Source organism: Typopeltis vanoorti, chromosome 23, assembly GCF_054136105.1.
Source record: "Typopeltis vanoorti isolate ZY-2024b chromosome 23, IOZ_Tvanoo_1.0, whole genome shotgun sequence".
NCBI classification, from domain to species: Eukaryota; Metazoa; Arthropoda; class Arachnida; order Uropygi; family Thelyphonidae; genus Typopeltis; species Typopeltis vanoorti.
This window is the reverse complement of record NC_143571.1, coordinates 53,559,813-53,587,278: the sequence shown is the minus strand read 5'-3', so window position 1 is coordinate 53,587,278 and position 27,466 is coordinate 53,559,813. Positions and strand designations below refer to the sequence as shown.

The 27,466-nt window shown below is 35.8% G+C and overlaps 1 protein-coding gene across 1 annotated transcript in view; it reads right to left on the bottom strand.

The window, feature by feature from the left end:
* Positions 1-27,466, bottom strand: part of LOC150093860 (uncharacterized) — a 121,451-nt gene that overhangs the window by 12,172 nt on the left and 81,813 nt on the right. The window contains exons 5-6 of the mRNA XM_090412993.1: positions 17,087-17,261; positions 9,802-9,980 (exon numbers count right to left, since the gene is read on the bottom strand). Coding sequence (XP_090269119.1) covers positions 9,802-9,980; positions 17,087-17,261 — 354 coding nt within the window. The remainder of the gene's footprint in view (positions 1-9,801; positions 9,981-17,086; positions 17,262-27,466) is intronic.

Here is a 27,466-nt window from a genome sequence, read left to right as displayed (position 1 = left end):
GGAAAAATATGCTTTGGGTTCGGCCCTTTTAAGTATGTCTGGGGAGGGAAAAGAGAAAATTCTAGAACAAGACCAAATAGATTGCATATCTAATTATAAGAATAGGCTAGGTCGTAATTTATCATGTCTATACACAAATGCCATGAGCATTAGAAACAAAGGAGTTGAGTTCGTTGCTTTATTGAATATGATGTGACCTAAGATTGTTGCCATTAGTGAAACCTGGCTATCAGAATCAGATATGGTAAGTGGGATTGAGTGTAATGGATATGCTATTTTCAGGAATGACAGAAGAGATAGGAGAAGAGGAGGAGTGTTACTAATGATAACAGATGACTTAAGTCCAGTTAGGGTAGAAATATAAGAAAACTGATGGTAACAATGTCCCATGTAGCGATAAGTTAAGTTTGAAGTGGAGGTTAATGGAATGAAATATATGGTGGGGTGTTTCTACAGACCTAGCAGCTCTAGGGAACGAAGAAATGCATCACCAATTTAGCCTTATGGGTACCAAGCGAATGCTCATTATGGGTGACTAACTTTCCAAACATTGAGTGGGTAGAAAAGAAATCTCATGATAAGAAAGAACAGGAATTTATTGAATTGTTGCGAGACATCTTTCTCAAGCAGCACGTGAAAGTAGGAACTCGAGGTAAAAGTGTTGGATTTGCTCATAGCATCAGAAGGGATCTCTGCCAAGAATATGGCTATTTTACCACCAATTGGTGACAGTGATCATGCTGTTCTTTCTTGGGAAGCATCTACTTGTATTGAAGCTCCGATTAAAACAGGCTACATGCTGAACTAAAAAGCTGGAAATTATGATCAACTCAGAAGAATACTATCTTTGGTCCCACGGTATCAGTCACTGAATGAAAAAACATCAGCAATGCATGGGAATCTTTGAAAAAGTGCTTGAACGAGGCAGTATCTCGATGTATCCCTAGTGTTTGAAGAATAAATAGGTTGGGAGTGAAATAGATGTGCAGCCTTATTAAACAAGAGATCCACAAGAAGAAGATGATGTGGAAAGAATATCGTGCGAATAAGAGTGAGAGGAGTTATGAAATATATAAAGCTCAGGCCAGAAAAATGATGAATATTGTGAGAAAAGCCAAAATGGAGTATGAAAAGAAATTGGCCATGTAAGCTAAAGGCAATCCAAAAGAATTTTATCGTTATGCTTCAAGCAAAAGAAAGAATGAATGTGGAAGAATAACTTTATTGAATGCAGATGGTACTTGAGTGTCGGAAGCTAAGAAGATTGTTCAGTTAATGAGTGCTCACTTTGCTAAGATATATCAACTAGGTGTATGTAGCATGGTGCACAGTGCTACTGCTACATTGGACAAAGAGTTAGAGGTTCATGAAAATAAGGTTGAAGAGCTCTTGCATAACCCGAATAAGAATTTGTCAATAGGGACAGATGGAATATCAGCCCATTTGCTAAAGGAATGTTCAGCTGAATTGGCTAGGCCTTTCACACATTTGTATAATTTGAGTCTCAGCTCAGGAATGGTACCACAGGAATGGAAGGAATGTATGATAGTTCCATTGCACAAGGGTGGTACAAAAACTGATGTGTCTAACTACCGACCTATTATTATCTCTGGTGTGGTAGTGAAGATTTTAGAGAAGTTGGTAAGAACTTGCATACAGAAATAGGTAGACAAGCATTCTATACTCTGCAGGAAAATCAGCAAGGGTTTACTAAAGGAAGGTCATGTTTTAGCAATTTGCTCATATTTTATAACAATGTTACAGTCGAGTTGGATAAAGGGAATGGATATACTATATTAATGCTGAATTTTTCTAAGGCATTTGATAGGATATCACACAATAGGCTGTTGTGTAAACTGGAGAATATGGGATTGGAATAAAAACTATTGCCTTGGATCAGGGGATGGTTGACAGACAGATATCAAAAAGTGGTATAGAGTGAATGTGAATCTGCCAGATTTAAGGTAACCAGTGGTGTTCCTCAGGGTTCAGTCCTTGGGCCATTATTGTTCAATCTATATATTAATGACATCAAGCAGGGTCTATCATCAGATTTGCAATTGTTTGCTGATGATGTGAAGATAGGCAGGACAATCAGGGATGCTACTGATATTTAGCAATTACAAAATGATTTGAATAGACTGAAAATCTGGGCAAACGAAAACGACTATCAGTTTAATGTTAGTAAGTGTAAAGTTATGCACTTTGGCATGATTAGAATTCCAGCGGCATATAATATTAGTGGGGTTATGCTATTGGTGGATAAGAATTTAAAGCTCAAAGGTCACATAGCAAAAGTTGCAAATACGACTCTGAGGATAATGGCTAAGTCAAAGCGAATGTTGATATATAAGGGTAAGGAAGTAATTTTTGCCTCTTTATAAGGCTTTGATGAGACCACACCTGGATTACTATGTGCAGATTTGGTCTCCTGGGTTCCAACGGGATAAAGAAACTGTGGAAAGGGTGCAAAGTAGAGTTACAAAGATTATATCCTGATTATGGGATTTAGATTTTGAGGACAGATTGTGAGTATGTGGATTGCAGACTCTAGTTAACAGGAGAGAGAGAGAGAGAGAGAGGGATGGTATTATAGAGGTCTATAAACTTTTGAATGGGTGTTATAACATTTCAAATGATGACATTTTTCATTATATGGAAGGCAGGGATAGAACAAGGGGACATCCATAGAAGTTAAGGTTGTTCTCAATCAAGAAAGGGGTAAGAGCTATTTTTTTCTCCCAGAGAGCAGTGAGTGAGTGGAATAATTTTCCCTTAGGGGTAGTAAGTGCATCTAGTGTAAATGAATTTAAGAGAAGGTATGATAGCTGGGTTGGGTAATTTACAGCCTCCCTGGAGGTCTCAGATAATAATAATAAAGGTGGTCTAAAAATAGAAAAATATGGATGGCACATATTCTACACATAACCTTTAGGACTGTAAGTAATCAGGATTATAACTCTAATATAACAATGCTCATATTAAATTATGGATCAGACTACCACTTTTGCTGTGTTTGAAATGAAATATAACTCGTCTTTGTATATACATATATACAGGTAACCCTCTTATAACGAAATTGTTAGGTTCCACAAAAATGCCGCATTATATAAATCGTGTTATGCGAGACTCAGAGATCACATAGAAAAAGTAGGGTAGGTTCCGAAATCGTTTTTTTAAAGATTATATAAACAATGACATATCCAACAAAAAAATATTTTTTTTTAATTCAGGTAATTCATGTAAAATAAGAAAACATATAAACTATGAAACAAATAGATAGTATAAAATTATAAATTGTACGTAAACTTCATTGCACACAATACATAAATGTTTTAGGCAAAATAAAATAAAGCGTATACAGGTATCCCTCGCTTAACACGCCAAAATAAATTGCGGCAATCCCTTAATATAGGCTGCAAAAGTTTTGATTAACGCGCCTTTAACCATGCGGAGCTTGCAGCTGATCTGAGAGATACATGCAAAATGTTTAATCTAAATATTCTTACAAAATTCAGCTTGAAGGTCATGAGTAGCTGTGCATTCATATGTTACGAGTGATATTCCGCACCGGTTTTTTGCTGTCAGTTTGGTTCAACACGTGTTATGTAAAGGTTTGTGATATTTGACAGTAAATTGTATCTGAGAGATACCGCGATCTCCGATGTCAGTATAGCATGGTTCAATTTTTTTTTTTTTTTTAAATTCTTTGTTCATTAATTTTTAGATTGTAACTGAAAATAAATAAACCATCATGTATTACTGAAATAGAGAGCCAAAGGCTTATTTATCATACATGTCCTCTTGGATATGTGTTTTACATTTTGGAAAATACTAAGGAAAATGATCTGGAGCTTACTCCACCTTTACTATGAGTTGTCCATATGGTTGCTTATGCATGCATCTGCTGAAACTTTTAGTTTCTATATATTAGGCACGAAACTCTTGTAGTTTCTACATTCGGCTATGAAATAATGTTGGATTCAATATCCACTTAATTTGTACCATCATGTATTACATTTGCAATGTTTTTTCTTTATGTTCTATTGCTAGTTCTATTGCAAGCTCTGGAGAGTCATTTTGCTTGTCGTAGAATCTATGCCGATAAGAAAAAAAAAAACTAAAGCTGTTCAAACAACTCTTGATAACTTCTTTTGTTAAAAAAAATTGCAGTATATTATACAAGAATTTATTAAACATTTACTTTGCATTCATTTTTTATCTTTCCTAAAAGAGTACCATACAAAACGAATTATTAATACAGTAAGCAATCATAGACAAATTTTAATTTTTACATTGATTATTAGATTTGATTAACGTGATTTTGATATACGCGGTAACATCGAGGGATACCTGTATTTTAATCATCATCACTCTTTTCAAAACTAACATTTTGTAGATGTTCTTTATTTACAATTGGTCGGACGGCGTTGTGACTTCAAATCTCTTTTGATATCATTAGTATAATTCTGATTGCATACTTTGGCTGGTTTAGTTATCAAGAAGTCAGTAATAAGAGCTTGCTTACCTCTACGCTGCAATTTTTTATTACGTTCATAATACGGAGGTAAACAAATATCCAATTGTCTCGTGAATTTTCCGGAGCACTCCATTGAGAGATCATTATCCATAAAATAACTTTCTTGCCAAGTCCAAACCTTCTGCTAATTTCTTTAAACTGAATTCGTTAACGGATTCATCACAATCAGAATCTTCAGCAGAACTTTGGTTCGACGTCAACTATTAATTGTACCAGTTCCGCCTCATTTAAATATATTTCCCCATCAATTAATTCGCCATTGAAGAGATTGGAGCACTTATGAAGAAGTTCGCGAAGACTGAGTGTCATGTGCTGATCGAAAACGAATGTATCTTCAGTCTTGTTCAATTGTTACCTTGGCAGTTTACAGTGGGTGAGTTTATCCCTATTAACAAACGTGCATATTGCAAAAGCACTCTAAGTAGCCATTGCTATAAAAATATTTTTTTTTTTACATAAAAAAAATGCATTACATATTGTATGTAACTCACCAAAAAATAAAGTGCTCAGCTTGAGATTAACACACTTATGATTTTTAATGCACTTTCCTGGCAGAAAAACGAGACAATTTTCAACAATAAATACCTTATAAGGTAAACAATTGACGTACATGCGTGCTAAAGGGTATTTCCCCTAATATAAATTCGTTACTTATAACTACATGTGCGATACGGCAGACACAAATTTAACGAAGATAAAATTTCATTTTTAAGTCTTGCGTTGAAAAATATATGAAAAGATAAAGGGTTACTGCAGTTTGTAGATAGTCTTATATCGAAACCGCGTTGTATAAGTACTGTGTTCAACAAGGGTTACTACAATTTGTAAACCGCATTATATCAAAACCGCTTTGTATAAGTACCAGTATATAAGTGCAGGATAGTGATGTGAGGACCCATGCAGGTATCGATCTGTGTGTGTAGATGCGTCCTCACATCACTATCCTGCACAGAAAGTGGGTATCATCTCAAGCCTAGCACATTGTGCTAGATCTATACTGTCAGATGATGAAGATCTAAAAAATGAACTACAACATCTACAAAGAACCTTCACAAATAATGGCTACTCGTCGAAAACTATTAATAAGCATTTATACCATCGCCATCAAAACAACTCAGAAACACAAGACAATCCAAAAGGTTATATCTCCATACCATATATCAGCTCACTCTCCATGAAACTAAGAAGAATTTTAAGAAAGTTCAACACAAAAACCAGTTTCTCTACTCTTCCTAACCTAAGATCGATTTTAAGCAAATACAAACAAGCTCACAACCATCTACAATTCCCAGGAGTGTACAAAATCACGTGTGACTGCGGGAAGCAATACTATGGCCAAACTGAAAAATCCATCCTCCTATGTCTAGAGAGACATTACCTACAAAAGAACTAGAGCAAGTGCCCTGTCAAGCCATGTACTGTTTTCAGTAAACACAAATGATGAAGGCCGTCAACATGAGATAAACTGGACAACAACCTCAAACCTTCATATATGCCGTGTCGAGGTGGAGCGACGCATAGTCGAGTCTAAGGAAATTGTTATGGGCCCTCATCATATAAATAATCTCAGCTATAATCTACCGGACTCTTTCAGCTCTGCTATTAAATATTGGCACGCGTGAAATCAGATGCATGCAGCTACTTAACAATAGAACTTCAACACAGACTGTAGCTTCAGTTCAAAGCTAACTGATTTTATAGTGATACGGTGTTTCTTATAGTGTTTACTTGCTTTCTATGTTCCCATGCCTGAAGAAGTCGGACAATCTGATGAAATATGTTGCGTTTTGAATAAATTTAATTGTTATTCTAGTCTCGGTTATAGTCAGTATATATAAATATGAACATATCCCAGTACCAATTTAATACTACAAACTGCTATCATATCCCTTCTGACGGGTATAATTTCCATCCTATGAAAGCTTATGAGAAGACACTTAAGAGTACTGGACTCGCTATCAATAGACTGATCTTCCTGAAACGTTGAAGTTCTATTATTCCTAAATTCTTACAATTCAGAGAAGCCATTACCAGTGAAAAAGCACACAGAATCTACCAAAAAGCAAAACTAGAACTTTTAGGAGAGAGGATTAACGATACCAAACGTAATTTAGCTCTTCTCTTTTCTCAAAAATCATCCTTAGAAAACCATTTAGCGACCTCCTTAGACTGCGTGTCATTGAATCACGTTCAAGAAATAAGTACGTCGGACATTAACACCTCAAAACTTAAGCAAACATAAGCGTATCAGAAAGTTTAATTCGCTAAAGAGAACACAAGAACAGCCAACCCCTAATAATCTTCATGGAAGAAATAAAAAATTAGTGATAAACCATTCATATGTTCTAATTCACAACAAAGAACAAATTCTTAAAAAGATCTTAATTTTGTCCTTGCGCCTAAAACTATTCCCAAGGAAATGTTTTTAACTAAGATGGAGAAAGCTGCATCACTACTTCCTGCCGCAGATGCCAGCTTACTTTGCATGGAAGCAATACTTGCAATTAATAATGCAAGACCTCCATTTGATAACATCTCCCTTGGCGAAAGGCTAGCAATAAAAAGTCTTAAGAACAACAAAGACATCGTTATCATACAAGCTGACAAGGGCAATGCAACTGTAGTACTAAATAAAACAGATTACCATGAAAAAATCTTGGCATTATTAGAGTCAGATACATACTTGGAAATTGAGACAGATCCAACAAGAGAGATACATAACAAAACAAACAACCTCTTACAAAAAGCCACAGAACTTCCAAGAAACATATGCCTTGCCGCTCGCTCTTTACATCCACTCATCCCAAGGTTATATGGTCTCCCAAAGATACACAAGGAAAACTACCCACTGAGACCAATAGTAGATAGTATTGACTTGCCTACCTATAGCTTATCTAAGTTTCTGGCTTCATCTTTAAAAGGTTTTACAGGAAATTCTTCTTCATATATCAAAAACTCAACAGATTTCGTCTCGAAAATCAAAAATTTCAAACTCCAGCCTTCAGATATCATAGTGAGCTTTGATGTGGTGACTCTCTTTACAAACGTACCAATTCAAGAGGCTCTCAATATTTTAAAGAACAAAATTTCAAAAAAGATGTTTTCCATGCTATCACATTGCATTCACTCCAGCTACTTTCAATATGAGAAGAAAATCTACAAACAAAATAAAGGATTGGCAATGGGAAGCCCCTGTCTCCTATATTAGCTAACATCTTTATTGAAGATTTCGAACAAAAGGCAATCTCCTCAGCTACTCTTAAATCAAAAATTTGGCTAAGATTTGTAGATGACATATTTCTTATCCGGGACCATGGCACCAATAACCTTCAGTCTTTTTTAAATCATTTAAACACCTTCCACCAAGATATCAAATTAACAATGGAGGTTGAAGAAAATGGATCTCTTCCCTTCCTGGACATAAGACTTACTAAGTCATCTGATTCTATTAAAATATCAATCTTTAGAAAATCTACACACACAGATCCTGCATGCGTCCTCACATCACTATCCTGCACAGAAAGTGTATCATCTCAACCCTAGCACATCGTGCTAGATCTATATTGTCAGATGATGAAGATCTAAAAAATGAACTACAACATCTACAAAGAACCTTCACAAGTAATGGCTACTCGTCGAAAACTATTAATAAGTATCTATACCGCCGCCATCAAAACAACTCAGAAACACAAAGCAATCCAAAATGTTATATCTCCTTACCATATATCAGCTCGCTCTCCACGAAACTAAGAAAAATTTTAAGAAAGTTCAACATAAAAACCTGTTTCTCTACTCTTCCTAACCTAAGATCGCCATCTACAATTCCCAGGAGTGTACAAAATCCTGTGTGACTTTAAAAATCCATCCTCCTACAAAAGAACCAGAGCAAGTGCCCTGTAAAGCCATGCACTGTTTTCAGTAAAAACAAATGATGAAGGCCATCAACATGAGATAAACTGTCAACAACCTCAAACCTTCATTATTGGCGTGACGAGGTGGAGTGACGCATAGTCAAGTCTAAGGAAATTGTTATGGGCCCTCATCACATAAATAATAACCTCAGCTATAATCTACCGGACTCTTTCAGCTCTGCTATCTGATATTGGCACACGCATAAAATCAGACGCACGCAACTACTTAACAATAGAACTTAAACACGGACTGTAGCTACAGTTCAAAGCTAACTGATTTTATAATAGTCGTTTTATAGTGATACGATGTTTCTTATAGTGTTTACTTGCTTTCTATGTTCCCACGCCTGAAGAAGTTGGACAATCCGATGAAACATGTTGCGTTTTGAATAAATTTAATCGTTTTTCTAGTCTCGGTTATAGTCAGTATATATAAATATGAATATATATGTGTGTGTGTGTGTGTGTACTCCAGATGATGACCTTAATATGAAGGTTAAAACATGGGGAAATTAAAGTAATTATTCCTAACATGGTTGTCGTCTCCATAATTTTACTGAAATGAATGATCACCATATAACACTAAAGAAAATAATTGTCATTATTTCTCTTACATGTTAATTTAACTTTAGAGCATTTTATTGACTACTGAGCATGTCAATATCTTCAGAATTTTCAAGTACTATATAGTGCAAATGGTTGATTCAGGCATATTAAGAGAATTGCAATCTCTGTTATTTACATGACACATTTTTTATGATGAATAACATCCAATTTCACATTAAGTCTACAGGAGGCATGCTTAGAACCGATTCATTTCAAATTATAAGTATGCAAGGATCACACAGCAATTAACAGTACAATCCAGTATGTTGACAATAACTGATAAGAAGACAACTTGTCTCAATAGCGAGGACCACCAGTATATTAAGAATAATATAGGAAGAAATTTTGTTTTTTTGCTCTATTTAGGATTCTGCTAGAAACCTAAAGCTACAGTTAAAGATACTGGAGAAATTAATCTATTTTTTTTTAACTTACCCACTTAGAGAACTTTGTTTCTTTACACAAAACAGTCTTACTGAACAAGCAGGCATGCATGCATGCACACAGAAAATAAACATTTCTGGAAAAAAAAGTGTAGACTTGGCAATTTTTCAAATAGACTATTAATAAGTTTCTTCTGTCATGCAACGGTACCAAAATACTATGGGCTGAATCTTGCACACTCAGGATCATAAAAGTGCTTTATTGACATCTGACACAAATTCAGTATTTTAAATTAACATGTGTATATACACAATACCAATGCATTTCATAATCTCATAGCATTATTATGGAGCATCTTACCTGTTCCCAATACAATTTCTTCTTTTCATGACTTAACAACTGATAAACTAGCATTGAAGAAAAGATGCATACAAGAATTCCAATTACAGACAACCCAAACAAAGCTCTCAAACAAGCATATAGACTACCATGAATAACTTCACAGTTGGGAGTATTGTTGAAAATAAATCGATGAGCTCCTAAAAGTAATAAAACCACAGAATATGAATGAATTTAAAAACTGTTACGCTTAACTAATAAACATGTTAAATTTATTTCCACAATATAATCAATATTTGACAAATGATGCTGTATATTAGTATGATAAAATGATTAAGTATGATATAGGCTATATCCAGGAGTATCCCAACTTAAGAACATAAAGGTGTTCATGGAAATATGCTTGTAAGTTGAATTTATTCTTTCTATAATAAATTTAGTTTAATCCTTTACCAAGTGTGAGCAAACAAAGTTTGCGCCTGAAAATATCTTCAGGACTGGGGTAAGGTAGTACAACACCGGGCTCCCACTGATGAGATCTCAATAAAGGTCGAAACTAGTCTGGGTAGTGGCCCTTCCCTTAATGCATAACATTATACATATCTGCAAGGAGATGTGTTTTGCATTATGGGAGATACTGAGATAGGAGTGATGTTGGCTTGCTCCACCTTTGATGCGAGTTGCCTGGTGTTGTACTACCTTACCCCAGTCCTAAAGATAAAGATATTTTCAGGTGCAAACTTTGTTTGCTCACACTTGGATAAAGGATTAAACTAAATTTATTATAGTCTAACCAAGTGAAAAATAAACTTTCAATATTCTTTCTATAAGATATACTGCTAAGTTTTTTAATTTGGTCTTGATATAAATTACCTTGATACAAAAATCATAAAAATAACTCAAAAATAATTTATACTAATTAATTAATTAAATGCTATATCCTCTTCTGGTTCATTTATGGAAAGAAATAAAGTACAGTATACATAATATCTCTTAGCACATGACTGACAGTTATTCATTTTGTATTATTTATTACAAAAGTATTAATTATGCATTTTTACAATAAGTTTTATTGTTAAAATGAATAATTTGAAAATAATTAACATTTTTCACTTTTTAAAAAAAAAATTTTTTTTTCATACATTTGCTTGGAGCAGGTCAACTTTTTATTAACACTTTTGCTGCATAGAAAACCGAATACATTTTTCCAATTATGATTCTGAACCCAATGGAATGCCGTTTAATATTCCTACTGTTACAGCAAAAATCGTGGAAGAAATGAAATGTAAACAGCATCTCATTTCTTTGATGATATTTACTTTTTTGTTTAATATTCGTACTGTTACAGCAAAAATCGTGGAAGAAATGAAATGTAAACAGCATTTCATTTCTTTGATGATATTTACTTTTTTACAAATAACTATAGAATGAACAGAACTTGCACTGATAATAATAAATTTTCGGTTTGTATTTTAAAATTGGTACAACCGCCATTGAAGCAAGCAATTTGCTGTTTACAGATAACTTAATTATGTTTGGTTTTAGCTTCTATTTAAATCAATAATTTTTTTTTACCAATTGTAGAACTTTGACAACTACTACATTTCCATCTGTTTTCCATATTTCAAAGATAATAATAATAATAGAAGTGTGTAATATTTTAAGTGTTCTATTTTTTATTGCCCTTGAAATACAGGTCCATTACTAATGTGTGAAAACTGAAAAAATATTCAATATGGCATAGAAAATGACAAGAATGACTGAATTAAACTTTCATAAACATGAACTTTGCATCTTTCAGCCAGATCAATAAACTGAATTCTCTACTTAATGAAAACATCTGCTGGAATAAAGATACTATCAAAAAACTGAAGATTCATTTTGGTGGAGTCTACTATTTCTATAGTCTGCTAAAAATTCACAAGAACTATTGACTACATTGAGTCTCCTACATACCATCTAACTAACTTTTGACCTCAACTATTAAGCTCTTTTTGACCGATCTTTCCCACCCTTTTATATATATATACACACACCCAGTGGTGAGCTATGGAAATTTTAACAAAGAGCTCGCATCATCGAGCAAAAAAAAAAAAAGGCTAACTTAGCCCTTATAATACTTATATTGCGACTTTGTAGAGCTTCTGACAGATATGATAATTCCTGTAGGATATCAATCATTAATGCTAGATCTTTTAAAAATTCCAAATTGAGAACTCGGTTTATATTTATCGTTCATTCAATGCAAAATGCTTGCATAAAGCTGGGTAATTTCTCCACAAAGCAAGAGCCGTTTGTAAACTGCAAGCTGCCCATTGTGGTCCAAACACATGGCCGATCTTAAAAATTTCGATACCAAGATCTTTTGCAATCATGTTTAATTCTCGTTGATTTTTTGGTGATTGATGATAAAAAGCATATAACTTATCCATAAATATTTCAAAATGATTTATTCATTTAATGTTTTTTATTGAATCGTCTAATGCCAATTGTAAATGATGAGCTATGCAATGCCAAATCACAATGTTGGGAAATTTTTGTAGAAGTTTGATTGTAACACCTGATTTGTTTCCTAACATTACACTAGCTCAGGGGTCGGCAACCTGCGGCTCGCGAGCCACATGTGGCTCTTTGGATGTGAAGCTGCGGCTCTTTAGTTCCATACGCAAATATTATTTATTTTATCAAAAAAAAAAAAAAAATTAAAAATCGTTCTGAATCGATTAACGAGGATTAGGCACCGATTCTATCTCTCAGCCACTTGTACTCACTTTTCACCGCACCCCTCCCCCGTGACACGCATCGTCACTGTCGTCCGTCAGTCGGAAGCTCTCTGAAGTTTATATGTTTGGCAATTTTCATTGATTTCGGCATAGCTGGGCATAACACCTTTACTCGTAAACTAAGTATCTAATATTTGCCAAAATTAAAAAAAAAAAAACTAAAATGTGCAGACTGCGCCGTGATAAACACGTTCTGACAAGTCCGTTCGTGCCAGTCGGCGATCACCGCACACGGGAGGCAACCACAGATGCGACGAAACTATGTACTTATAGTCAATCAGTACGTGAGAGAGTGAGACAAACAGTGTTTAGTGTCTAAATTATTTATTTTAATAATTAAATTATTAGAGAATTATTTATTTTATTTAGGTAGGTATTTTTAATTGGGAAATATCGTTGTAAAATGTTTTTTGATAAATTATATTTCATTATGCCCAGCTTCTCGTATCCGCTAAAACAGTACAAGATAGAATAGCTAAAATGTCTTCAAATGTAACATATTTGCAGGTGGAAGATATTCAACCTTCTTCTGCCTTATCACTTGCTATAGATGAGTCTTGCGACATAAAAGACACGGCACAAGTTGCCCTTTTTGTCAGGTATATGTCTTCCCAAGGTCCAAAAGAAGAACTTCTAGGATTGCTACCGCTCTCGGGACAAACTAGAGGGGAAGATATAGCGAATGCCGTGCAAAAATGCCTTGAAGACAATAAGATCTTGTGGCTCTTTAAAAACTTTTTAAAATTTTGTGGCTCTTTAAAAACTTTGAAATTTTGTAAATTGTAATTTTTGACTCTTCCGACTCAAAAGGTTGCCGACCCCGGCACTAGCTCCATCAGAACAAAATGCAATGAGATGATTTATTAAATCGTTATCAGAAAATCCATATGAATTTAAAGTAGAAATTATAGTAGCATGTATACATTCCACAGTGGTATTTTCTAGTTCTACAAGATTATTAAACAAGAACAAGGGGCTTGCAAATTCAAGAAAAATTTAACAAAGGACTCACGCGAGCCCTTTATAGCTCATCACTAAATATACCCATATCCCCCCCCCCCCTTCACCATGGAGATAGAAAAAAAGCTGGAAAATTAGCCTTCTTGGACATCTTCCTCTCCTTCTGGTGTACTGATTACTTCTGTTTATTGCAAACCTACTTCTCTGGCTGTTATGTACAGCAAGATTCTGAACATCACCTATCTCAAAAAATATGCACCATCAAAACCTTGCTGAATAGATTTCATGTTGTTTGCTGCAAACCTCTTGGTCTCCAACTAGAACTGGACATCATCCAATGTATTATGCAACACAATGGGGCTTCTCTCCACAGCAAATTCAGTGCATTTTTGATTCTTACACGGCTATTCCCCCCCCCCCCCCACACACACAAGAACCATGAGCCAGTACAGAGAGTTCCAATTCCTCACATTGCTGGAATCTCTTTTTTAGTCAGCTTCCATGTCTCTGATCCATATAATAATATGGCCTTAACAATGCTATCGAGGATCTTTATTTTGGTTTTATTATGGTATTTGGAAGATTTCCATATATTATTTAATTTTTTGAAAGCAGTATTAGCATTTGTCAGTCTTTGCATTATATCCCTATCAGTTCCACTTTCAGTATCTACCTTTGCTCTCAAGTATGTAAAACTCTTAACTTCTATAGCACGATGATCGATTTTGATCTCTTTATAACTTCTGTGTTTAGTTTAAGCACTTTTGTTTTGGTCATATTTAAGTCCAACCATTTCAGCTGTTTTAAGTCTTCCAATTTTGTTTGTATATCATTGTGTTTGAATGTTCAACATATGCATATCCATAAATACACTGCTTGGAAAGAAGTCAATGGACACCATAGTGTGAGTAACAATCAGCCATGGTACCCACCTTAATAAGATGTAGGACCTCCTTTCATTGCAATTACTGCAGCAATCTTATGGGATATACTTTCCACAAGTGTATGATAGCAATCCATGGGAATTTTGGACCATTCAATCTGTAGGCATGTAATGAGGTGCTGGACATTGTGTGGCAGATGTCCTTTGACTTCACCCAATGCTTGAATTTGTCCCACAGATGCTCAATAGGGTTGAGATCAGGCTCTGTGGAGGCCAGTCATGTGTGATGATGTTCACGTCCACAAACCATGCAGTTACATCCTTATGACACAACGCATTTCTGAAAGAGACAATAGTCAGTTCCATAGAAACATCACAAAGTAGGAAGAATTGCATTATCCAGAATGTTCAGATACCTCTTGGAGTTCAATGTTCATGGCACAATAAACAGAGGTCTGAGACCAACCCAGGAAAAACAGTACCATACATTACATCCCACAACTATGAATTTCATAGTTAGGGTTATGCATTCTGGTAAGAGACATTCACTGGGAATCTATTACACCCACACATGTCCATCTGCTTGGTAGAAGGTGTAGCATGATTCATCATTCCATAACACAGCTTTCCAAGCATCCACATCCCACTGTGCACAAACACCACTGAAGGCAATTGCTGCATGTTGATTCGGATAACGTGGGACTTGCATATTGCGATCCTACCACTAGCACTTGCAGTTCACTCCCTTGTGCTTCCATCTCATGGTATCACTGATTGTTGGCCTGGGATGGCTGAATTTGTCAACAATCTGCCAAACATGTTGCAGATTGTTGACATCTTATCACAATGCCTCCTTCAGACTCTGTCAGTTCCTTTCTCATAGTCATTCAACTGGACACAGTTGCACTGACTTGGGAGCATCAATTCCTACAATTTATACCGGCTACAAACACGTGACTCATCATATGGCATGATGCACCTTGCCATGGGGGAGGGGGGAGGGATGTCTGTTGACTTCTCTCTGAGCAGTGTATAAAGATATGTACTGAAAAATTAATGCAGTGGTAATAAATATTATGAATGACAGCTGGAAGTGTCAAGATTCTGATTTAGGGTAAATGAGCTCCCCATGTAGCACACATCTAGCCTGTAACTCCACTCTTGCTATGTACACTATGTACACATTTCAGAAATGTTGGAGAAATATTGAAATGCAATTATTTACTAAAAAATTAACACAGTGGTAATAAATATTATGAATGATAGCTGGAAGTGTAAAGATTCTGATTTAGGGTAAATGAGTTCCCCATGTAGCTCAGCACACATCTAGCCTGTAACTCCACTCTAGCTATGTACACTCCAACATTTCAGGAGTAACTGTAGCTAAACAGAGCTACATCATTTCAGTTTTGTTATTTATCTTTTTCTGAAGTTACTTTTGATATGCACATTTTATCCTTTATATAACCTTATTTGGCAATTGGGGGGGGGGGGGTAATTTATGAATATAAGGTCAAACTGCAAGGCCGCCTAGTCTGAAAATATGCACCCAAGTTTTGTTCACAATGACTCGAAAATGTAGAGCTGGACAATGATATTAGGAAATCCATCTTCTGCAGATAGAATCAATACACATTTTTATTATTATTATTATTTTTTTTTTTATTTTGCAGAGAAGGGAAAAAAAACCTTTATACTTCGTATTTGTAAGTGGACAATATATATATCTACTTTGGAGAAATCACATTTGTAGCCTAATTATTCAATGGATAAACTAGAAGAGGGAATTCAATAACTGTACCTGTTTATAATTCTTAAACAACAGGCTGTTGCTTCCACTGAAAAAGTTGTGGAAATTATCCTCTTCTTCCAACTTTTCACAAATAACTAAAACAAATTTTTAATTACTTAAAAAATAAGCCGGCAAAGGTTGGTTGATTGGTAGAGCCTCTGCTACTAATGGCTCAGTTAAGTAAGTTTGAACGCGGTTAGTAGTTGGAAGGGGACCAATCATTCGATGCTGTTGGCACACTCTCCCTCGATGAGTCTTTGGACTCCCTGGAGGTGTCAAATAATAATAATAATTTTTAGCCGGCCTGGATGGCCAGCTAAAATTTGTATCTGGAAAGCATATCTGCTTTCCAGCCAAAAGGCTGCTGGTTTGAATCCTGCCATGGGCATGGATGTTTGTAATTGTCTGTGAAAATACTAGTGGTAGTGGTGGGCAGTAGATGGCATTGGTGTAGTTGTGGTTTGTTGGTGGATTGAGTGGTGGAGACAGTTGTAGAGTAGGTGTCCTCGATGAGTCTTTGGACTCTGGAGGTATCAGGTAATAATAATACATTCAAATTGGACTTATCTGTCTTTCAGTAATATGCTAAACTATGTGTAACATTTAGGTCTTATACTGCAATACTTCTGAAGCACTTTGTGAACAGAGGATTAAATTGACATCCTACTAATAAGAATGGGATGGACCTGTATGCACAATGCTTTGAAATGTTTAAATGAATGTTTACTTTGAAAATTAATTGTACCTAAAATATTGAGAAAATCCTGTATTTCACCTGGGTTAAATCCATCTAGATAGTTAAAATTATTCGTAAGACAAATAATACCACCATATAAAAAATGACAACACACATATATATATATATATATATATATATAAATCACTTACCATCTTCAGAATTAGGTTCAGCAACTGCAGATACACACATGCATGTTTTTGCTTTAGGTGTATATACACACTCGTGTAAAGTCTGAAGCCGGTTCATGTGAACTACCGTGGTAGTAACAGTAATAACGACACAGAGCAGTGCACATATTAAACAACATCCGCCAGCTAGTTTAATCTATTCAAATCAAAACAGAAAAAAAATGACTAAACTTTTATTTAAATAATGTTGAATTATCACTTAAATTAATACATCAAATTAAACCATCAAAAAAAAAAAAAAAAACTGATAAATCAGAGCTATTCCTACTAGCTCCATTCTCTCTCTCTCTCTCTGAAGGGGAGGGTGGGGGCAGAGATCGGTAAATAACACTTGAGCAGTCACAAGAAGTAAACTCTTTTTAGATTTGGTAAGACAAACAATGCAATGCAATGCAATTCAAAGCGAAACTAAAATCTTCTTTTATTAAAATCCAACCAATCTCAGTAATGATTACATGCTATTGTATACATTCATCTTGAACGTATACAATGAGAGAACTTGTCTAATGTTTCTGATCTAAAGTCTAATTATCATTATTGCAGTGTACTGAATTAGTAGGCTATCACTTTAAGCTTTTGTGATCCACTTTAATAAACAATACATTTTCATGCTACTGCCAAAACTATTTTTGATAACATTTCTGTTTCTTTGAATGGCTTTCTGAGAAGGAAACTAATGGCAAAATGCTAAACTTGATTATTTAAACAGATAGCATTTCATTTTCAATATCAAGATATAAATTTTACAGAACTTTTTCACTATTTGTACTGTTCAATTAACTGGAAGATGTTATTGCATGCATCAGTAATTCTTGCAGTAATGTTCATTATGCCATTATTTTTTAATATGTATTCTCAAGAAATGTACAAGACACTATGATAGCCAAACACAATTAAGTGCTGCTGATTACAACTGGCACACTAGATCCAATATAGCCTGTCAGAGAATGGCTAATTTATAATGCCCTGCTTTTGAACTTCTTTGGTTTTCTTGTCCCATTTAGTAACATTTATTTGCTGCATTTGCCAGTCTCCAAAACTCTGATAACTCAGACCTATTCACATTCCTTCCCATGAAACTCAACTATTTGCAAACCAGCTATCCAAATAGTGAATTCATTTTCCTAGGTGATCTTAACATTCACATTCCAACCAGCTCTGCTTTTCCAATACAACTGACCAAGCTGGAGAGAAGCAGGTCTTTGCTGTAAGCAATGACAATGCCAATCATACATTTACCTTCATGAATTCCTGATGATCTTTTTGCTTACCATACTCTAGATTTCCTTTTGCCCAGATCTTACAGATACACCACCATAGAGGTCACCTCTCTTCTCTGCAATCCAGACCACAAGCATGTGAAAGTTCCTCTCTTACACAGAATGCCCATCTCAAAATGACTCCTGACCCAGATGGCACTTTTGTAGTGAGACACTACAAAGGTGCCATCTGGGATGACCTCTGGAATTTCTGCCGCTATTTTCCTTGGTCTGACTACTTCTACTCATCTATCAAATATCTGCTCCAAATGAGTTGTAGAAATTATCCTCACTGGCATGAACACCTTCATCCCCCCATTCTACCCAAGATCCTTGTCCTCTTTCTGCTGCTAGACACAATTTCTCCTCACCTGCACTTCTCTCTCTCAACCTGATGGCATCACTATTTCTTCACCAAAAGATACCGTTAACTTCCTAGCATCTCTCTTTTCCTCAAACTCCTGCATATATGAATAAGGGAGATCGCCTCCTATATCTGAGTCCAAGTATCATATGCCTCCTGTAGTTTTTCAACAAAAAAAAACAGCAGAAAATTATTAAATAACTTGAACACTAAAAACCTTTTCTGGTTATAGTGGCATCTATCTAATTGTTCTAAACATTGTGCTCCATAGATAACACCTCTCCAGCATTGTCTCTACAATCTATCATACACATTGGGATAAGTACCAGCTGTGTGGAAGCAATCCCATATCCAGTCGATTCCAAAAAAAAAAAAAAAAAAAAAAAAGGAGAGAAAGAGAGATCTACCTTCAAGCTAATGGCAATTGGCCATTAGTTTGAAGGTAGACTTCTCTCCAAAATAATGGAGAAAGTCATCAACATACAACCTCAACTACTTAGAGGCCCACCAATTAACCAGTGACCCCAGTATGGATTCTGTCATTCAAGATCTACAAGCAACCTCTTAGCTTACACCACCCACCACTGGACATGTGCCATAGAAAGGTTCAGAGACACTTGTACTGTTGCTCTTGACTGTGCCTGGCTTCAAGGCCTGCAAACAAACAAACTGCCATCCTTCGGTCTCCTGCCACCCTCTGCAATTGGGTAGCCACCTTTCTCTCGGGTCGTTCTCCATAAGTCATGGTACATGGTGCCCTCTCTTCAAGCTTTATTAATACCAATGCAGGAATGTCTCAAGGCTCTGTCCTATCCCCCTATTCTTTCTCCTGTACATAAATGACTCACACTAATGCTATTCAGTTTTGCAGATGACAATACTGACATCCCAGGCTAAAAGTTTAATTACTGCCTTAAACATTGATCTACATACTAATCTCCAGTTGGATGAAGACAACCTTGTCATGTTCAATGTCACGTAACATAGTCTTGCCTTTGCTTGTGCAGAAGAGATCCCAGCTCACCTACCCTTACCCTCAGTAAGGGTAGGTGTAGATCTGTTTTCCTTCACCATCAGCTCTGGTTATTTTGCTTGAAACAAAATTTACAAACAGAGGGAACTGCTATGGTTCCCTCCCCCACCACCTCTTGCCAATTTTTATATAGAAAGTTTTGAAAAACAAGCCATGTCAAACCTTCTATCTGGCTAAAATGTAAATGATGTGTTCTCTATTTGGTCTCATGGCCCAGACATATTAAACTACTTCCTCAATCACCTCAATAGTGTACATCCAAGAATCCAGTTTGCAATGGAAAATGAAAATAACAATAGTTTACCCTTCCTAAACACCTCAGTAACACACCTTCTGAATGGTAACCTCTCCTTGTGAACGTATCTGCCTGCTCACACAGGCAGATACGTTCACAAACTTTCCCACCACTACCTCTCTCAACAATATGGCATCATTAAAACTAACCAATAAAGCGTATAATCTTTGTTCCAGTGGAACCTCTCTTTCAACTGAACTCAACCATATACACAACACCTTTCTTTCCAATGTCTACAGTGATTACAGAATTAAAAAAAATAAGTTCCTCCCCAATTCCTTGACCATTGCTTCAGAAGGATTTCAGAAATGCCATCACTATCCCCCTATGTCCATGACACAAAAAAAATAGACAGGTCTTTAAAAAAGTACAACCTCTCCACTGGAAACTTGCTGCACTTATCCGTTTGACCAAAGATTAGCTCACTGTTCTCTCACTGCCTGGAATATATCAAGTAGCCTTCCCTTTCCTCAAGTTACCTTACTTCGGACAGACAGGTAGATCAGCCACTATCCATTTAGATTAACACAAATCATAGATCTGCAATTATGACTATGGTTAATCTGCCTTTGCACACCATGTATTCAATACAACTCTCAGGATCTTCTGGAAGAAAACCACCATGCTACACCATAGTAAATTTAAAAAGGAAAGACTGTTTTTGGAATCTGCAGTGGCACTCAGAAATCAACCTAATTTAAACAAATATGGATGCATAAAACTTCCCAAAATTTGGGAAACAATAATCGTCAGAGGTCTCAGTTTATATCCTAGGCTGCCTACAAACTCCTATAGAGGGTGCACCATGTAGATAGGTCTTTAGAGTCACCCATGTGTTTCATTAAATATTGTGTTCTCTTTGTGTGTGTGTGTGTGTGTTACAAGTATTATTTGTACTCCCTGAAGATGTTTCAGTGACTGAGATGAAATACCGGACACTGAGATTCGTTTTTCATCTTTTTCTAATGCTGTCAATACTCCATTAAACCTCCAACATGAAGTTTTGTATTATAGGTCTTCATATGAAATTTGTTAATCAATTAGCTGAAATTTGAAACAAGTTCATTCTTGGTACCTTATCATATTTTATTATTATTATTATTATTATTTATTTTATTTTTTTGGAGATGAACAAAACAGATCCTTATCATATTTCAATAATTTCTCAACAATTTATCTTAAAATAAAAAAATGTAGTAATGAATTCAAATGTCGTTTGTTAACAAAATAAATAATTATTAAATATGGAATAACTTACATGAAACATCATATTTAGCATAAAATTTGCACCCTAGTATCTTTAGTATTTAAAAGTTTTTCAACTTGGTTATACTATAAATTATAGATGCCAAGAAGTTATATTCTTGGTTTCATCCTTTATTCAAGCGTAAACAAACAAAGTTTGAACACGAAGTAACTTCACTACTGGGCTACTTGTATATAGAAGCTAAGACTTCACATCAATTGACTTAGTATCCCATAATGCAACACACATCTCCTTATGGATATGTATAATGCTATGCAATATGAGAGGAGCTGTTACCCAGACCTGTTTTAACCTTTATTGAGGTCTCATCAGTGGGAGCCAGACTTAGAAGCGATACCAAGGTTGAAGTAATGCAGAAGTCACATTTCCATATAGAAGTAATTGAAAGGTGTCATACCTTATTATAAAGTATTCTGGATTAGCAACAGATGTTGAAAGTTTTTCCACTTGGTTATACCATAAATTATAGATACCAAGAAGTTATATTAATGGTTCCATCCTTTATCCAAGTGTATGCAAACTAAGTTTGTTCATGAAGTAACCTCAACTTCACAACTGGACTACATATATATATAGAGAGTACATAGAGGAAATATGGCTTCTGCATTATTTAAACCTCAGTACCACTTCTGGGTCTGGCTCCCACTGATGATACCTCAATAAAGGTCAAAACCTGTCTGGGTAGGCCCTTCTCATAATGCATAGCATTATACATGTCCATAAGGAGATGTGCATTGCATTATGGGATACCAAGGCAACTGATGTGAAGGCATCAGCCTCTATATATAAGTAGCCCAGTCGTGAAGTTACTTCATGCTCAAACTTTGTTTGCATACACTTGGATAAAGAATGAAACCAAGAATAATAACTTCTTGGCATCTATAATTTACCTTCAGTATTGTCTTCAAAATTAAAAAAGTAGTATAGATAACCAGTATATGTAAACTGATGTAAAAAGCATGAATGTAGTCTAGTGTGGGTTTTCTTTCTAAAAACAAAGGAGTAAAGGTTACTATCTGGATGATGAAGATCTAAAAATATAAAAAGGTAATCTGATGATCTTCTACCTGAGGTGAAATGGATGTGATGACGGACTATGGAAGTAAATCCTAAATTTCATTGAGGAAACATGCCAACGTGCAAATACGTCATCTACAGGGTGTCCCAAAATTCACTCAAGAAGTAATTTTGATAGAAAACACAGGTTTTTAATTAAATTGTAATTTCTTATTGATTCATAAAGTATACAGTATAGGGTTATGCATGGAATAACATATCAGGTAAATGGCCTCCACAGCTTTGCTGGCACATACGCACTCTTTTGTCAAAATTTTCCATGACCGTTTTGCATAAATGTGGCTGAATTTCGTTGATACAGCGCTCAATTTCTTCCTTCAAGGTGTGGGTGGTCATGGGCTTGTTGGCATAAACCTCAGACTTCAAAAATCCCCAAAGAAAAAAGTCCAACGGTGTTAAGTCACATGATCTGGGTGGCCAATTCTGATCACCAAAATGGGAAATTACACGACCAGGAAATGACTCATGCAGTAATTGAATTGTTTCTCGGGCTGTATGGCATGTGGCACCGTCTTGTTGAAACCACATGTCGTCCACATCCATATCTTGCAATTTAGGCACAAAAAACTGGATTACCATGTCACGATAGCGAGCACCATTAACTGTTATTGCCTTACCAGCCGCATTTTCGAAGAAGAATGGACCGATGATGCCTCCAGCCCAAAATCCGACCAAATAGTGACACGTTGTGGATGCATCTGTTTCTGAACAATCACTCATAGATTTTCTGAACTCCAAATGCGACAATTTTGTCGATTAACAAAGCCATCAAGATGAAAACGAGCCTCATCGCTGAAGATGATTTTGTTCGAAAAAGAAGCATCCACTTGTTGTTGTTGTTCCATAATCCATTCAACAAACTCTCTTTCGCTGTGTGTGGTCATTTTTAATAACCCTGAACTGTCAGCTGTCACGCTGTCTTTTTTTTCTCGTTGGCAACACTTTACCGCACAAATGGCGCTAAAATCTTGCGTGAATTTTGGGACACCCTGTATATACCTGTACCTTGAGGAAGGTTTAGGAGAGATACTATCTAGGAGTAGGTGTTATAGTTTGGCAAAACAGAGCAACAGCTGTTCATCGTGGCGAACATATAGATCACATTAAATACCATTGAGCCAGAACAGTCCAGACTAGCAGAACATGCTATTTCCAGAAAACACACCACATCTGGAAAAAAGATAAGGATCCTTCACTGTTGGTATGCAGTGCAACACAAAAGGATGTCTCCACAAGTTTGATTGGATTTAAGTATGGTGATTGTGCTAGCCATGGCATTTGCTGGATATTTTCAATTTCAAGATACCTTTCCACTACTCGAGCTCTATGGGCAGTGGCAATGCAAAAACAGAAAATTGGGCCAACCACACTCCAATGAAGTTGCATGTAAGTTTGAGAATCTGTTTTCAGTACCTCCTCACATTCTGCTCAATATGAGAATACTGCCTGGACCATAAGTGTCCCTTTTTTTCTGATGTTTAAAGGATAATACTACATTCCTTTTTCACTACAGATCAAACATCTAGAATCTGTTTGTAGGCTTAAACAGGAATCAGCAGAGAGCAGAACTATATTCCATTATTCAGGTTGCAAGTTCATGGCACCAGTTTCAATGAGCTCTGCAAATGGCTTGTGGTTAATGGACACACCACTGGCTTCTTTGCACAGTGCCCATTTAAACTGAGCATTCTTAGTCGGTCAGAAATGTTTCATCTGTGGCTGCAGCAACTTCAAGAGACAGACAGTGAGAGAATATCATAGAGTTCTGCTTTCTGTTAATGCCAGACAGCAGAGTTAATGTCACAAAATGTTGCGACATTTTAAGCCAACCCACCACCTTTGCCTGCATGGTTTCAAGCTGTTCAACAGCCTGTCATTTCAAGTATCACTTAAAACAATGACTTGCCATACTGGAGGTATCTGAGATGTGAAGACCTGTTGCATGTTTGATAAAATTGGATAAAGGTTTTTATTTAACAACAATGCAGTGGCAACAGTGCATTCAGCGTCAATCTCCCTTGGCAGTTGGCTTCAACAGTTCCTCTGTTGATTTTGTGTTTAAAAAATAGGTTATTTGTATATTTATTATTAAATATTTTGCAATATTTTGTGCAACATGGCCCCTACACACTCAATTAAAAAACCTAGTGAAGAATCACAGAAAAAGAGGTGAGCAATTGATCTTGAAATGAAGTAGCAAGTTCAACGATAGTGACAAAGCTACTTCTTTCATGCATAAAGGCCTTGAACCAAAAGCGCCTACTTCTTAGCACTATGACCATAACTGCTGAGGCACTAAGTCTCTTCAGCATGTTGAAGGAGAAAGCAGGACCCAATTACGACTACGAATTCAATGCTTCTTCTGGTTGGTTCATGAGACTAAAAACATTTTGCACTGCATGATGTGAAAATATATGGTGAATTTCCAAATTCTGATGAGAAGGTTGCCAAGGAGTTTGTGGAGAAATTGGATAAAATTATTACAGAAGAAAATTATTTGCCACAGCAAATATTTAATATGGATAAGACCTCCTTCCTTTTTTCGGAAAAAAATGCCAAAGTGGACATTCATTCACACAAAGCTAACATCTATTCCTGGTTTCAAAGCTCTTAAAGACTGTGTTACGATTCTGTTAGGGGATAATGTGGCTGGATATAAACTGAAACCATTTGTGATATGGCGCAGTGAGAATCCATGAGCCTTCAAAAACATTAGGAAGCATACTCTTCCAGTTCATTATTATCTACGGAGAACTTTTTCACAGGCCATTTCTGCTACTGAAGGAAATGACCAGACTCTCATGCAATTCTGGAAAGCAATCAATATTTTTCATGCTATTAAAAAGATTACTGTAGTTTGGGACGAAGTGATCTCTCAATGTATGAGTGGCATATGGAAATAGACATTAAAAAGGTTTGTGCACAATTTTGGAAGTTTTGAAAAAAAATAAAGACATTTGTAGTGAAGAAATAGTGGACCTAGCAACATCTGAATCTCGGAGTGAATGATGATGATGATGATGACGACGACATAGTTCAACTCATAGAAAGTGCTCCTGAAGGGTTGACCAACGAAGAATTGGTAGAACATTTTGCAGAAGAGGAAAAACAAGAAAAGAGGGTGAAAACAGAAACAAGGAGAGGTAGTTAAACAATTCACAGTGAAGGGTCTTACAGAAATGTTCTCTGCAGTTAACGATGTTCTCAAAATGGTCGAAGACATGAACCCCAATGTTGAACGCTACTTATTAGTAGAATGGAAAATACATGATGTGTTTGCTTGCTATAAACAAAGTTATGATGAAAAAAAGAAGAGGAACAAGAAAAGCACATTGGATATTTTCATCAAAAAAAACAAAGGTTATACTAGAAGAGCTGCAGCCTGGTCCTTCACATAGGGAAGGTAATGAAGATGTGATGTGGAGGAAGATTTGGGTGCTTATTCTCCTGTTTTATAGTGGTAGTAATGCACAGTCCAGTTTTATAATAAGGTTTAAAAATTAAAATGACAGTATACTTATTACTGTTAAGTCCCTAATCCCTATAACTCTGTTGATTTAATGTATCGACTTACACCCGAACCAACTAATGAAAAGCATTTTGTTCTGTTAGCTTTGTTGAGCAGTGTATTTGTCTTAAAAGTGAAAATCTGATCCTGAAAACTTATAATTTGGCCTAAACACAGCTTGTTCTTTTCCAAGTTTCTCTTTCAGATTTTCTTGGCCCTTTCTTGACTATGCTTGAATAAATCTTATCTGGAATAGTCAGTAGGAAAATTCCTCTAATTTTGATATTCACTTTTATTTCTCTCTCTTTCCAGATAGGTACTAGAGAGCTCTGTCCCAATACTCAAAAGTTGGATTCCCTGACCAGGCCTTCTGAATTGCAATGCAGCTACTATAAAACCTTTATACCTCAATATTTGAGCATTTTCAGATGAAATATTATCTACTCTACATGTCTTTTTGCATTTTAGGTTTTTTGATGGCATTTTCAACCTTAAGTACTGATATATAATCCTGATTGCATTCCTCTTAATCCCCCAATCGGCCATGACATCTATAGATGTCCAGCTAAATCCGGATATGATTCTGTAACACCAGTTGAATATCATGGATAAGAAGTGCAATTTGGTCTCACTATTTCATCCACCTTGCCGGTAGGGAGATTAAGCAAATGTGCTGATATTCCATCTGTCCTTACTGACAAATTCTTATTCAGGTTATGCAACAGCTCTTCAACCTCATTTTCATGCACCTCTAACTCTTCATGATGGTGAAAAGTGTTGATCTTACTTACAACCATTTATCAGTAAGATCAACATTTGTCAGTAAGCGCTGATCTTACTGACAACTGGTTGTAGACCTGTACAGAGACCCATGCCAAACTATGAAAATATCAACTACATATCTGTCTCATAAGGATGGATTAGGAAGGACACTATTTGGTATCTGCTGTTCAAATCATTCCATGAAGTAATTAGCTAGTGTGGGAGAGAGAGAGAGAGAGAGAGAGAAAATGGAGGGTACATGTAGGTAAAGTGTATTTTGACACACGAAGCAGCCAGAGTGAATGACAAAGCCAAATAGGCTGACAATATCTGCTGTCTTGATGATAATGTCTTGCTTGAGAAAGTAAGTGTTTAATCTAAAGAAACATTTGTGAATAAGGACATGATATCTAGGTTAAAAAGGAAATCATATGGACAAAGATGAAACTCAGATATCTTTACTTTGAAATGAAAACTATTTTTGATAAATGAAGAGAACTTTCCTGTGAATGCTGAAAGCAATTTAGAAAGCCATTTAGCAATTTGTACCATGAAGAGCAAATGCAGTCCACCATAGATGTCATGGAATATTCGTAATGCATTGTTTTTAATTGAGATGAAGAAACCATGAAGAAACTCAAGTGCTACCATGGGGAAAATGTAGCTAAGATTATGTGTAAAAGTAGCTAAAAAAACTCATGGGAAGACTTCAGTAAGAATATAAAAATAAAATATCAGGAAGGTGACAAAATGTTCTGGAGACTATTGAAAAAGCT